This window comes from Microtus oregoni, unplaced genomic scaffold (genome assembly GCF_018167655.1).
Source record: "Microtus oregoni isolate MIOR12 unplaced genomic scaffold, Mior012 000030F_ref0000283, whole genome shotgun sequence".
Lineage (NCBI taxonomy): Eukaryota > Metazoa > Chordata > Mammalia > Rodentia > Cricetidae > Microtus > Microtus oregoni.
Window position 1 is genome coordinate 12541256 of NW_024543089.1, and position 14490 is coordinate 12555745.

Genomic DNA, 14490 nt, shown 5'->3' on the forward strand with positions numbered 1-14490 from the left:
AATGAATCATTAAAAAAAAACCCACTGACACCAGAAGATGTCTCTCTGTGTGTTCCACTGCCCATGATGCCTCAATCAGGACTCATTATTATTTTGAGACACTTTTCCCTATATAACACGACATCAAACATCAGACTCTCCTATTTCTGTCTCCTGAGTGTGCGTGTGCAGGGAGGGGGGGGGGACCCCCTCCCAGCTGAGGCTCATTTCTATTACTTTATCATCAGTATTTTTTAACTTAGTTTTTTTTATTATCTGTCACTCTAAAGCTAACATTAAAGGGATCCCAACTGGCTTGTGGAAAGTATGGGAAGGAATTTGCAAAATAGGTAGCTACTGAAATTTATTTTTATTTTTCCATTCAAAAAATTTACACTTCCTCCCCTCTTCCCATTCCCCTCCCATTCCCCCACTCACCCTCCACTCTCCCCCTCCCTCCTTAAGAGAGGGCAAGGTTCCCTGTCCTGTTTAATGCACAACTTGGGTCTTCCTTTTGTGTTATGTCTTTAATTTACTCTTTTCTCATATATTGCATCCCAACCAATTTCCAATGACCCCTCACCTCATCAATACACAAAAGCAAAAGTTACCACACATATCTGTCCTGGTATTATCCAAACATGGAAAAAAAAACATATCTGCTGGGGGTAGAGTGAGAAATTGGGAAGGAACATGAATAATATAAGAACACAAAAATATTCCCCTTACTGGAAGCCTATCAAAGGCATGATATGGGAGGAAACTAATAAAAGGCACTCACATCCATCAGCACATGCGGTTTCCATTCATCCAAAACAAAACAAACCATTGTCAATGAAAACTCTGAACCGCTGAGTGCCAGATTAGCATTTTCTGGCTTAGACTGGTACAATTTATTCCTAAAATAAATGATAAGTTGATGGGGGAAGAATCTTCTGTTTTGTGTTAATTTCATTGGTTAAATAAAGAGACTGCCTTGGCCCTTTAATAGGATATAAAATTAGGTAGGCGGAGTAAACAGAACAGAATGCTGGGAGAAAGAAGCAGATTGAGGAGTCGCCATGATTCTCAAACTCCAGACAGACGCAGGTGAAGATCTTCTCTGGCAAGCCACCTCGTGGGCTACACAGATTATTAGAAATGGGTTAGCTCAATATGTAAGAGCTAGCCAATAAGAGGCTGGAACTAATGGGCCAGGCAATGTTTAAAAGAATACAGTTTCCATGTAATTATTTCGGGACATAAGCCATGTGGGTGGCCGGATGCCAGGGACACAGCCCCGCCGCTCCCACAACAGTAAGTAGCAAGAAAATAGAGCATAGGCTAAAAGAAAACACTAACAACCTACCTTTACTTCAAGAAAGGAAGAAAACCCAGCTGCTTCACACTATCTGAAATGAAACATAGCCCAGCAAACCCCATGCCAAAGCTCCAGCCTTCAGTGTGTGCATTTGGAAACAACCTTGAGGAGGTACATTAGGTCATAAGGGCTGTGTCTGCGCCCAGTGTGAGTGTTGTCCTTACTCCAGAGAACCTGGAGGCATGTGTGTACAAGGAAAAGGCCATACTGGGGCAGAGAATGTGAACATTGCGAATAAAGAGACAGTATCCCACAAAAAGCAACTTGCCAACTCCTTATATATTACATAATATACTTCTGCAGTGCTGTATTTCACAGCACCAGAAAAACCTATATACATACTGTGGAAGAAGCTGAATCGAGGCCACAGCCTAGAACATTTAGTTTACCTAAGACTCTAAAAGAAAACAAAAAGTAAAACTCAAGAATAATGAATCATCCCTGAAGCAACCTCTCTTTTTAGTTTGGAGAACATAGAGTAGAACCTGGAAGCAAGTCAACAAATTTGAATAAAAAACAAATACTGGAGAACCAAATATAGGAAAAAATCATATTGTTCTCAATAATATGTAAAATAAAACAGCAAAAAAATCCACCACTTCTTTGAAACTGCTGGAAAGGAATATAGGAGGATTGCAATCAAGAATCACAAAAGGGTGGAAATATACTGAGTATTAAGATATAGAAAATGTTGCCAAGAACCTTATGGCATGGGATGGCTCTCCAACTTCAACACTCAAGGAAGGTATGACTGGAAAGTTTTGAATCATAGTTAGGAGTTGGAGGCCAGAAATTTTCAGTCTTAACATAATCCCCAACAGGCTAAACAGCGCTTTGGAGCCGACATCTTGAAAATTAGTACCCTTAAATACAGTGTATTCTAACTTGGAATTTAAAGAATGAGATACTCCCAGAATATTAGAATCACTCATAGCTACTGGTCTTCATAAACCATGTGTATATAAATCTTGCTTCTTTCTTAACTGACTTCTATCCCGAGTATTTCAAAATGTATGAGGAGAATATTCCAGTAACTACAATGACAAGGATTGAATGCTGACCTAACTGTGGACAATAGTTCTACAAGGCTCTAGCTCTTATATCACAAGCTCCAAGTTATACTTAATTCAGCAAACAACATAACGAAATTCCAGTGGCCTAAACCATGAAAATAGATTAAATACCCTTAGGAAAGCAAGTTGATTGTCCATGTATGGATAAAGCTCATTTATGTTACTAAGTTTTTTCAGATTCAATCCTAGAAATGAAAAAAAAACATTGTATTTTTTAAAAATGATATTTTATTTAATATATTTTTTAGTGCAAGCATGTCTGTGTGTTTTCAGAGTACAACTTGTGGGAGTCAGAGCTCTCCTTACACCACGTGAGTCCTAGCGATGGAACTGAGATTGTCAGGCTTGGTGGCAAATTCCTTTACCCACTGAGCTGTCTCACTGGCCCATGAACTCTTTCCTAAGTACAAACTTAATATAACACTACTTACCATAGGCATAAGAACCACACAATCCCATGGATATGCTTCTGAGAGAATAATTTCCACGTGGTATTTGACTACTCTGTGCTTAGCAGGCGACTATGTACATCAATATAAAGAAGTTCACTATTTTGTTAAGATATCATAAAATGTGAGATAACTAGCAAAATGTAAAGTTTCTAGACTTTTAAAAAGACAAAGACCAGTGTAGAAGTCTGCCAAGTAAAGAATGCTAAACCCAAACACACTTTGATGCCCACATATGCAACAGCTAATTTTACACAGGTCGGGTCCCAATGCCTCCTCATGGCTGTCTCACTACCCAGCATCCCCTTCAAAAATCACCAGGGCTGTTTAGCTTCCTCTGGTACAGCGTTTATCAACCTGTAGGTCTCAGCCCCTCTAGGGTCACATATCAGATATTTACATTATGAATCACAACAGTAGCAAAATTACAGTTATGAAGTCGCAATGAAATAACTTTATGGTTGGGGGTCACCACAACACGAGGAACTCTATTAAAGGGGTGCAGCATTAGGAAGGCTGAGAACCACTGCTCTATTGGATCTCTTGTGAGAGGCACTTGTAGAAAGTATTGGTTTGGTGACACTGCTAAAACACACACACAGCATAATGATACATTTTACTATGCTAACAAAGTATCAATTATAAAGAATTTTTATAAATTCAAAAATATATGGGTGGTAACAGCATTACCTTTAAAGCATTAATCTAGACTTCTATTCACAATATCACTTCATTAATCTTGAAACAGTAGTTCCATCTATAAAATATTCTACAGCTTTTACCTTTTGTGAAAAAAAACGGAGGCAAATAAAAAGGTAGGATTCTTAGAATTCCTCATTGAACAGTATCAACTTCATTCACAGCATTGATTAGTAGAGGACATTTTCATTTAAAGTAGGATATAATTTACAAAAATAGAATAATTATATAATGAAAAACATTGCCCTCCATTATGAAGAATACATGTATGTGCATGTATGTGTGTATATGTGCACATTTTCTTTTTAAATTTCACAATAGCCCTTATTCAAGTACTTTTTTCAGGTTTCTCTTGAAATAGTCATCTTGTTATATTATTTACACATTCATAAAGGAGCAAACGTTTAATCTAAAAAAAGGTTAAAAGTTTCAGTGCAGCTAGACTTAAAACCCAGTCACTCACTTCAGTGACTGAATACAACATGTTTAGGTCTAAGAAGTCAGTTCATATAGACACACTGAAGTGCTAAGTACTAAGTACAATTCCAATATGGTGCCATTATAGTAAATAAAAGGGCTATTGTTTTATGCATCACCCAATGTCAACCCTATAACTAAATTCATTTATATATCTAAAATACACACCAATATACACATACCTGCTTACAAACACAGAGGTAGCCATAAATAAAACTTTATTCTTTGATTTCATTGACAAGCTACCAAATATTATATATCATACACAGTGTTGAACACTTTAATGGCTTAGTCTTGGAAATTCCAGACTAAATGGAAAGCTGTTGATAAGGAAAATGGAGAGGCAATACTGCAATAGAAGGTGGCAAAAACATAGTTTTACCACAAGAAATCAATTAATTTGTAATTATATATCAGTTCCAGATAAAACAAAGTCTGAATGCCATGCGATTCTCGGCTTTATTGTTTGCAGTCTGGTTAAGGTCGGCATAGTCGCTTTGTCTTTTGCAGTTATTAAAATAAAAAGTTAAAAACTCTAGCAGCAGCAAGCAAATCCTGTGACAGGAAGATGGGGTAAGAAAAGAGTTTCTATAGTGTATGAGAACTCTGGGCAGTTTATCTTCCATCAGCAGGAGTACGACTGAGGGACAACATGATTCGGGCGAATCTCTCACAGAGTTCATGCGCGGAATAGGAAGGTAACTTTGGAGGCTCATGGAAACCTTTAATCTCGGTAGAACAATCAAGCAGTTTTGGCAGAAAATCCGTCAGCTTTTCTTGAAGGTTTGCTGCAAATACAAATAATTAGATCTATCTAAACACAAAGAAAAATTAAAGGACTTCCTACCATAGGTTTGTTATAGGAGAGGATTCATTTAAAAATGCATGAAATTACTGCCATTTGGGGGATATGATATATATATATTTTGAAGTTCGTGGCACAGAAACATGCACATATTAGCTTGTAAAGGAGGAAAATGGCAACAGTGTGAGCATGGACGTGCTACAGAACATGAAACAATGCCAAAATAAAACAGCATCTTCTGCTGCTGCATCCCACCTCAGGTGCTTCACGCACTGTTTAAACTTACATTCCATCTCTTGCCCTAAGTACGAACACCATCGATTCCTCATATCTTCCACAGCAAGGATGTCTTTCTCTTCCATTTCATCCACCAGCAACAAGGGCAAGAAAGGAACGATAAACTCATTCATAATAATCAAGCCATTGTTCACTTCTCGGTCCTCTCCAGACTCAAACATCTCTGCTGCTTGCTCATTTAATTTCTTAATGGAATGAGAAAAGAGAACATATTTTACCGTTAAGACACTTCACTAAAGACTACGTGCTAAATATGTTCTGACAGCAGTCAGAAATATCAGTCATCAGATATAATGATATCATACACAAAAAGAAAGTTGTCAGGAAAACCTCTGCACATAACAAAGGTAACAGAAAAAAATAAATTCACATCTTCCCATAATTTCACTAAAAACTGCAAAGACAATACTTCACATTAAAATTAATCTAAACCAAATAGTTCTAAGAGAAAACATTTAATAAAAAGTCCACTTAAAAATTCTTTTCTTACACTTAATTCATATTACAAACCTAGAGAGGCTTTATTCATTATTTTTTAATAATAAAAACAATTAATACATAGTTATTTACTAGGTATTGGTAAAATGGAAGAGATGCCAAAGTCAATAGTGAGATCAATGTACTCCAAGTTTAGGGGAATTTGTGATTTCAAACAGGAAGACCAGTTAATACAGTGTATATCAATAAAGTGTTCTACATCTGTAAAATTCAATAGAGTAAAATGTTTTGAAAGTGAATTATAAAAACCTGCATTGAAAATTCTATTTTAAAGAATTTGAGATGTTTGAGGAAAAACTACCAGTCTCCAGCAACAAATAATAGAATGTTCAATGAAATTTTGATACTATGCAAACTAAGTCCAACATGATTTATGCCTCAGTAAACGAAGTGTTTGTTGTACAGAATATCATTCTTCATTATCCAGCAATAAAGGGAAGTGGTAATCAAAAGATAGAATCTGGAAATACAACAAAAGCAATCATCTCTCATTAAAAAAAATTTCATACAGATATACTACAATTCTTATCCTGACAGTATTTACAGTCAATTACTTATGTGAGAACTGGAGACTGTGTCCAGCAGAGGGCCAATGCAAACACGTTACGTCACTCACCAGTAAACACTCCCTTCTGTAATGCGAAATCAACTCTCCATCATGCCCTCTGTAAGGACCCTTTGACAAGAGCTCTCTGTTATTCTGATAAGCACAGATAAGGAACAGCAAGGAGTCTATATAACTTAAAATAAACACATGATATTAGTATTTCATAATTATAAAGCGATCTACAATCATAAAATGCTGGAAGGCCAGAGGTTGCAGTCAGAGGCAAGCTCTCTGAGCTCCCGACCTTCCCCTCCCTCTCTATTCCCCCACCCACATCCATGAAGGCACCTAGTTCTCTATCTGACCTTACTTGGAGACTGTCTCTAGGCTTTGATGCCTGACTTATCTTTGATAGGACCCTGGACACAGTTCTCTGAAGCAGCTTTCCCCCTGCTACCCATTTGGTAATTAAGTACTATATTAGGAACATTACAATAGAACCGTGATTTCACGGATGATAACTAAGACTTGTACTAAGATCTTTATCATAGGAATGTGCTGTCTAATCCAAACTAGGTGATTCCCTAGCAAGTGTCCCCACAATCCTCTATATTCCCTACACTCTGGAATAAAGTTGAACAGATTCTCTGAAGCTGTCTCCTGGAGAGTTATCTCTGTCATGCTCACAGGACTACAAAGCTCTCTGTCGTTGCTTCTGTCCCTTGTTCTCAATAGGCCATCAGGAAAAATGGAATCCCACAAAGTATATATTTAAATGTCTATTCTCCATGACATTAAAAAGTTACAATGCATCAAGTTCACCAACACATTTTCTTAACAAAAGCAAAACCCAAAGGTAAGAGGCATATTTTTAAAGTAGAACAAAACAAGAACTAAAAAAAGATGAGAGAAAGGCCTCAGCTGAAATTCAATAGTTCCTTCTGTTGTTTTTAGTATGTTGGGGTTTTGATGTTGTCCACTCATGACCAAAATTTAAGACTGATGTGAAAGCACAATAATCAATGTGTTTAACACAATATTTTTCTGTGGAAAGATAATTTTTTCTTTATACTTACAAGTATCATTTTTCTCGAGCAATGTCTATGTAAGTAATGTTTTCTTTATGTATACATATAAAGTATAAAAGAGAAAAGGCTCACAGGAGATGGTGGGTTTGCAGAAAATAGGAAACATACAATTTGGGAATTTACTGGGACAAATTAGGAAGGGTTAAACAGCTAAAGAGTAAGGGTAGAACAGAGGAGCAAGAATGGGGTGGGATAAATAACACCTTTAGAAAAAGACATGAAAAGGTATACTACTCAGTTTCCATATATACAAGCATTTATACATACATACATACAAATAAACATGCATGCATACACACATATGATTCTTCAAAGTGTTATCCTAGAGCAGGGCAACAATGCCTCTACTAGACACTAGAAGAGGATAAATAAACTGAGTTCCGAATATGAATTATTTCTTTTGGAATTGTTGACCAGTGAGGTTTCCACAGAACCTCAAACATTACAGGCTGGACTGCCTTGGGTTATATTCCCAAACTTGCTGGCAAGACCTTATTGCTGAAGACAGCACAACTACAACAACTGACCTGCAAGCCAGACCAATCAGTGCAATAGTGGCACATTATGGGAATAACTAATCACTTTTTGATAGGAATGAAGTATCTGTCTGCAAGAAGAAACTCAACTGGCACCACTATTTGGCTAAGAATCTATGGCTAGATAAGTTGTAGGCACTTGGCAAGCATTGTACTATGAAGAGTAAGTATTAGTCACAAGTGGCTTGAAGAATGTGGCCAAGACTCCTAAGAAACTGAACACACACACACACACACACACACACACACACACACACACACAGTACATATATATAGTTATAGAAAACTTGTCAATCACACTTGGTAACACCAGGTTGAACAGCTATATTCTCAAAATAAATGGCAACTTGCCATTAAAAGCACACCGTAAATTTCCTACAGTTTATTAACACAAACAAGGGAAACAGGTCAGTTATCATTTTGCTTATCTGACGTAAGACAACGCATTGAAAATAAAGCATACATAGATCTAATCTACATGATAAGTAAAAAAAAAAAGGACAAGATCTCCTGAGTAAATTGGGAACATGGGGACCTTGCGGGAGGGTTGAAGGGGAGGGGAAAGGCAGGGAGGGGAGCAGAGAAAAATGTAGAGCTCAATAAAAATAAAAAAATAATTAAAAAGGAAAGAAAACAGCTTATTAAAAATAAGTAGTTAATAAGTTGTTACTAAGGTAGAAATAAATATATGGAGAAATGAGTACAAACTATTAAAGAAGAGAAATGACAAGTACAAGAAGCATTTTTTATTAATAGTTAAAATACTTACACATTTCTATTTAGATGCCTATTTATATTCTAATAAAATAAGGGCATGGATTTGGGTGGGAGAGAAAGAGTGGAGAGTGTGGGGGACGGGAATTCATAATAACAATATATCATATTTGGTGAGGGAGAATTGTCTATATTCTACCAATCATGCTTTAAATAAACGCTGATTGGCCAGGCAGGAAGTATATGAGAACAGAATTCTGGGAAGGAGGAAGCCCATTCCTCTCAATCCTTCCCAGACCACAAAAGAAGCAAGATGTGACCTGCCCCACTGAAAAAGGTACTGAGCCATGTGGCTAACATAGATAAAAATATGGGTTAATATAAGCAACAAGAGCTTATAAGAAGCCTGAGCTAATGGGCCAATCAGTTTATAATCTTATGGAGACCTCTGTGTGATTTTCTTTGGGACTTGCCGGCTGTGGGAACTGGACAGGACAGAAACCCCAACTAGCCCCACCCTTGATGTTACACATATTAAAAACATTTCAATTAAAAATGAAAGTAGTTAAAATAACAATTTCATAGCTATATAAATTGAAATCATTACAAATTATCTTCAATTTAAAATGTGTGAATTATTTAGAAGTTTCTACAGACAAACTTGTTTCTTTGTAAGTGTGCAAAAGAATAAAACCTTGGGCCTTGTACATTTTAAATAGCATGCTATCACTGAATATCTTTCTATCACAGATGCTCTTTTTATGGTACCTGGGGGTCAGATAAAAACACAAGTATTACCTGTGATTTACATCAACAAAAAGAAAAAGAAGTATAACAATCACTAACATCACAACAGTTTTTAGGAAATTTAACCAGTAATGCATGCTGAACTATCAGCTCTTTTCCTCCCCAAATTTTAAGGACGGGTTTCATAAAAATTTTCAATTATGGTCCACTAGGCGTCAATGGACAAATCCAAATCCATGGTCACAAGAAATTATGGTTAAACTCAACCATGGTCAATTCAATGAGCCACAAACAAAATGAATAGACATGAATGCTTGAGAGAAATTGGTAGGAAGTAGCTGGAAAGGACAGGGAAGAAATGGGAGAGGGTAGGAGTGGTCAATATATAACATATTCATGTGTGAAACTGAAGATCAAATTTTAATTAAATTATCTAAAAAAGAAACAGAAAAACAAAAAAATTAATGTCAACTTTTTTGGATAAGTTTTATTAAAAAGTATAGTATAAAAAAAGAAAATATATCTTATATGGAGGATACGTGATCTCATTGTATTAAATTTGAAACAATCTGTAATCTAAAATTGTTCCAAACTAAGACATTCATTAAAATGTATGCTGCAAAATTTGCATTGGATGATAATCACAGAAAAGAATTAATAACAAGAGCAAACCTTTTCCATATTTGTCCATCTGTCTTACCTTTCTCTCTGGAAATTTTCTAGCCCAATGATGAGATACATAGTTGTTTCTCTGAATTTCTTATAATCTTTATGCCACTCCTGTATATAACATATTAAAGATGAAAAGTAAAACTAAGGTAAGAATGTTCATAAAACAATGCACTGTTCTGATAGCTATGCAAATGAGAGGAAATAAAAAATTAATATTATAATAATTTAGGTAGTACACACTATTGTTTAGTAAAATAATATAAAAAATTTTAGGCATTTAGTCATGGATGAAAAATTAAGCAACAAAAATATATATTACCAGAAGATTAAGAATATAGATATAAAATAAAAAATAATAAAATTGCAGGATAAATAAATTTTCATTTTCCCATAAAACATTCCTCAGTATAATTTTTTTCTAATAAATTATTATAATAGTACAAAGTGGAATGGTTTATTCATACAATTCTGTCCAGAGCACAAACCTGTTGCTTGATACAGAATTTTAGGAAAATAAACATCATAGTTCACTTATTTAATATTATTAAATATAGGGCAATTCTAAATGTGTTGTTGACTACTCTATTTACGTGATATATGATGAAAAGAAAGCCCCACTCCCAAAACACAATAATGAATTTGAAATTTAGGCCCTGGCAATGCTCAAGCACGCGTGGGCAGACAGTATATAGTGTTTTTTGTTGAACTTGTACATACTGGGTTTCATGGTCTAAGTTGATGAGAGCAACTGACCAGGTCTCTTCCTCAAACACAATAGTAGGGCATGGACACTCAGCACCAAAAAAAAAGAAAAACAGTTTTTAAAATGTTTAATAAATAATAGTTCAAAAAACAAAACATTCAGTATAGGGTTCATCTAAAAGGAATTTCTGAGAAGAACGGTAAATCTTTTCTGGGTACATCATGATGAGCAAAAGAGAGGAGAAATGTTCTCTACATTGTCCTTTACTAGAAACAGAATTTTGATTTGATACTATTAGCTGATGTTCACAAACTGATACAGTTCCACAGATATGTTACCCACTTTGGAGCTGCCTTAGATCTCCACCAGCAAAGTCTCCTGAAAAGGAAGGAGCCTTTGCTGATGAGGCAGACGGTGTGTCAGTAACAGCCAGGACTGTAGTGTGACCACTTGCCAGCATGAATGCTGATCTAGAGGCATGTGGGTCAATGTTTGCTGATTTATTCTATACTGAGACCAAACAAAAGCAAGAGAGTTGTGTAGAAGCTAAACAATGTGCCATTTAAATATCTATACAATCAAGACTTCAGTAGAAAAGAACATGATGTTTCAGAACAAAAATATAGTGATCTGATCTTTCAAAGTAACCTGAGAAAAGGACTGCAGAATCAAAACACTTAAAAAGCAAGCCTCATGAGCATGGGAAAAGAGATCAACCAGTTAAAAAGGCACAAATCAACAGTTAACATATAACAAAGCCATGGGCATGGGAAACATACTCTAAAATATCACTGGCTCCGGACTGTTATGTTCTGGTCACAACTCTCAGCTCAATACATTTCGCTTACAGGTAAATAACTTTCTTTGACTTTCTGTTCACTTTGACTTTTAGACAGCTTAATACAACTTTCTCAGTTGAAGTGGACTTTAGAGATGGAGACGATATCAATTTCATTCCTCAGAGTTACTAATAAAAGCATTCCAACCAATCAAAGTCTTGATTGCTATTTCTGAGATACATGCTCATATGGGATATTATCCTAAAGGTTTTATGAAGGCTGTGTCCTGATTTCTAGCAAAGTAAAAGTTTTAGTCATTTTTAGGGTGTCTGGTTACATTGCTTTCTATCATATTATTAGGCTCGATAAAATAATCATATTATTAGGCTCCATAAAAATAAACTACTCAAATTTTTCATAGTAATTATATTTGGTCTGTACTATGTTAAAGAAAAATCAATACATTTTCAATATCTAATATTTGAAATATCTCATGTGCATTTTTCAGTTTCTATTGTCTCCAAATAAGTTTTATAATTTTCTTCCCAGATTTTATGTACTTATCTTTCTAAATTTAATTTTAGGTGCTTCACAGTTTTGTGCTACTAGAAACAATGCTATTTTAAAAATATACCTTATTTTTAATTGTTACTAGAACATGAGATAAAATTCAGTAGGTAGCAAGATTTCTGTTTCAAAGCTATAGTTTTTGAATCTGTATTGTTATTTCAATATCTACATAAAAATGTGCAAGTAAAGATAGCAATGTTTCTTCTTTTTCAGTCTTGTCTACTTTATTATATTAATATATTTTTTATGGCCACAAAAGTAAATTTTTCATCATTCACAACCTTAAACATTTGTAGTATTTTTAAGCATTTATTTTTGACACTGTTTAGTAGATGAAAGGATGTTCTTAAAAGATGTGTACTTTCTCTGTTGCTATAATGAGTGATCACCTATTAAATATAAGGTAATTAAGCTCATATAGCAGGGAGTAATGGGAAGGACACAAGAATAAAGGAACACTCACACTGTTGCTGGACTATAAAATAGGCAGCTGTTAAGGACATCAGTATTGAGCTTCCCCAGAAAATGTATAAAGCTACTGTGATACTCAGCCTTGCCACTCTGAGTAGATACCAAGGGATGTGAGTTAGCACACACAGACATCTGCCCTCCACGTTTCCTGCGGTGCTACTCATTAGACTGAAAATACCGACTAAGCCTAGGTGCCTATTAACTGATGGCTAAGAATGGGTAGCATACATGCATCTACTTTAATTCAGTCATAAATGATGAAATTCTGACATCTGTGAGGAACTAGATGGAACTGAGAATCATCATTTTAAACAAATTAAGCAGAACCCAGAAAAGACAAAATAGCATCTTTTTCTCATAATCAAAATTTACATTTAAATATGCAAATTATATATATATATATATATTAAATACATGTGGAAACATAGTCGTGTACATGTACATACAACAGAGTGAACATATTAGGGCTATTTGGGAAGAGAAGTGAAATGGGGCTGGAGAGATGGCTCACTGGTTAAGAGCACTAGCTGCTCTTCCAGAGGTCCTGCATTCAATTCCCAGCACCCACATGGCAGCTCAAAACTGTAACTGTAATCCCTTGCAATCTGATGTCCTCTTCTGGGTGCAGACAAACATGCAGACAAATACCCATATACATAAATAAATCAGGGAGAGGAATACGAGGGCTTGATGTGAGCATGGTGGACATAGTGGGATCCCAGTCAGGGCAAAACAGGAAAAACCCAAACATGTAAGGCCAGGAGACAGATGGACCAGAAAGGGTATGTGGAGACCAAATGGGAGTCCACAAAGAGCTATACACACAGTGAAACAATATAATGAAACTATTGTCCTATCTTCTAATTAAAAAATATAATAGAAATAAGTTTGTAATTAAGAATAGAGATTAATGAAAGATATACATAAAAGTAATTTTAATATAAATTTTAAAATAGTGTTAATTTAAAAAGCATAAATAAATACTAGAAGCTTGAACTGGGTCAATTAAAATATATATTCAAAATAATGTTAATCAAGGATTTTGTGCTCAAAAATATCTCATAAGCCATGACGTGTTGACGTGTGTGTGTGTGTGCATACTCTCAGACAACAATGTCTCAGCATACCCAATTGAGATGACATAAAATGACTAAAATGAGTGTCTAGCCGGGCTGTGGTGATGCACAGCTTTAATCCCAGCACTCGGGAGGCAGAGGGTGGTGGATCTCTGTGAGTTCGAGGCCAGCCTGGTCTATAGAGCTAGTGCCAGGACAGACTCCAAAGCTACACACTAAAACCCTGTCTCAAAAAACAAAACAAAACAAAAACACACAAAAAAAATGACTATCTAACATCTAACATGTATGATGAAGTAATGGGAAAGTAGGAACTACAGCAGCCTGTGTAGATAGAATGGCATCTAAGAATGCAGGATGGTTCTGCTGGCCAAGTACTATCAACTCCTCAAGTGCTCAAGTACACACCAGTAGTAAGACGGCCTGGGACTAAGAGCATGCACCACCACTTCTGGCTCTTTTTAATTCTTTTAAAAAAAATGTATTTGTGTCTGTGTGTGTGCTGGCAGGGAGACGAGAAAGACATGTCTGTCAAGGTGTACGTATAGAGGTCAGAGGAGCACTCTGTGCAGTTGACCCATGGTACCATAAGCTACTATCTGAATTAAGTCAGTCACTATACCTGTCTTGTGTAGAAGAATGCCTAGTATGCTTTTCATAAATCTTTGCCTTTTCAACATTAATGTGACATATTAAATGTTTTAAACTAGAAACATACTTTATACAAGTAATTAAAAACTAGTTGAAATAATACAAGAACATGGCATGTAAACATAAAAACCAAAGATTTTCTTTAAAACATTTTGGTCTATAAGCAACTATACCAAAGTCATCTAAAATTATTTACTGAAGAATTGGTATTAATTAATTCTACGAATTTAAAATTTTAACTTTTATTTATCATCTATACAAGTCTGTGGTGATATTTTGTTTGCACTATAACAAATAAA

General features: G+C 35.5%; 1 protein-coding gene across 2 annotated transcripts in view; it reads right to left on the bottom strand.

Annotated features, from left to right (window-relative positions):
- Positions 1-4238: 4238 nt before the first annotated feature.
- Positions 4239-14490, bottom strand: part of Usp25 (ubiquitin specific peptidase 25) — a 112793-nt gene continuing 102541 nt past the window's right edge. For both annotated transcript variants that reach the window (XM_041678555.1, XM_041678554.1), the window contains 4 exons: positions 9970-10049; positions 6254-6377; positions 5129-5324; positions 4239-4825 (listed from right to left, as the gene is read on the bottom strand). In XM_041678555.1, coding sequence (XP_041534489.1) covers positions 4653-4825; positions 5129-5324; positions 6254-6377; positions 9970-10049 — 573 coding nt within the window. In that variant the 3' untranslated portion in view covers positions 4239-4652. The remainder of the gene's footprint in view (positions 4826-5128; positions 5325-6253; positions 6378-9969; positions 10050-14490) is intronic.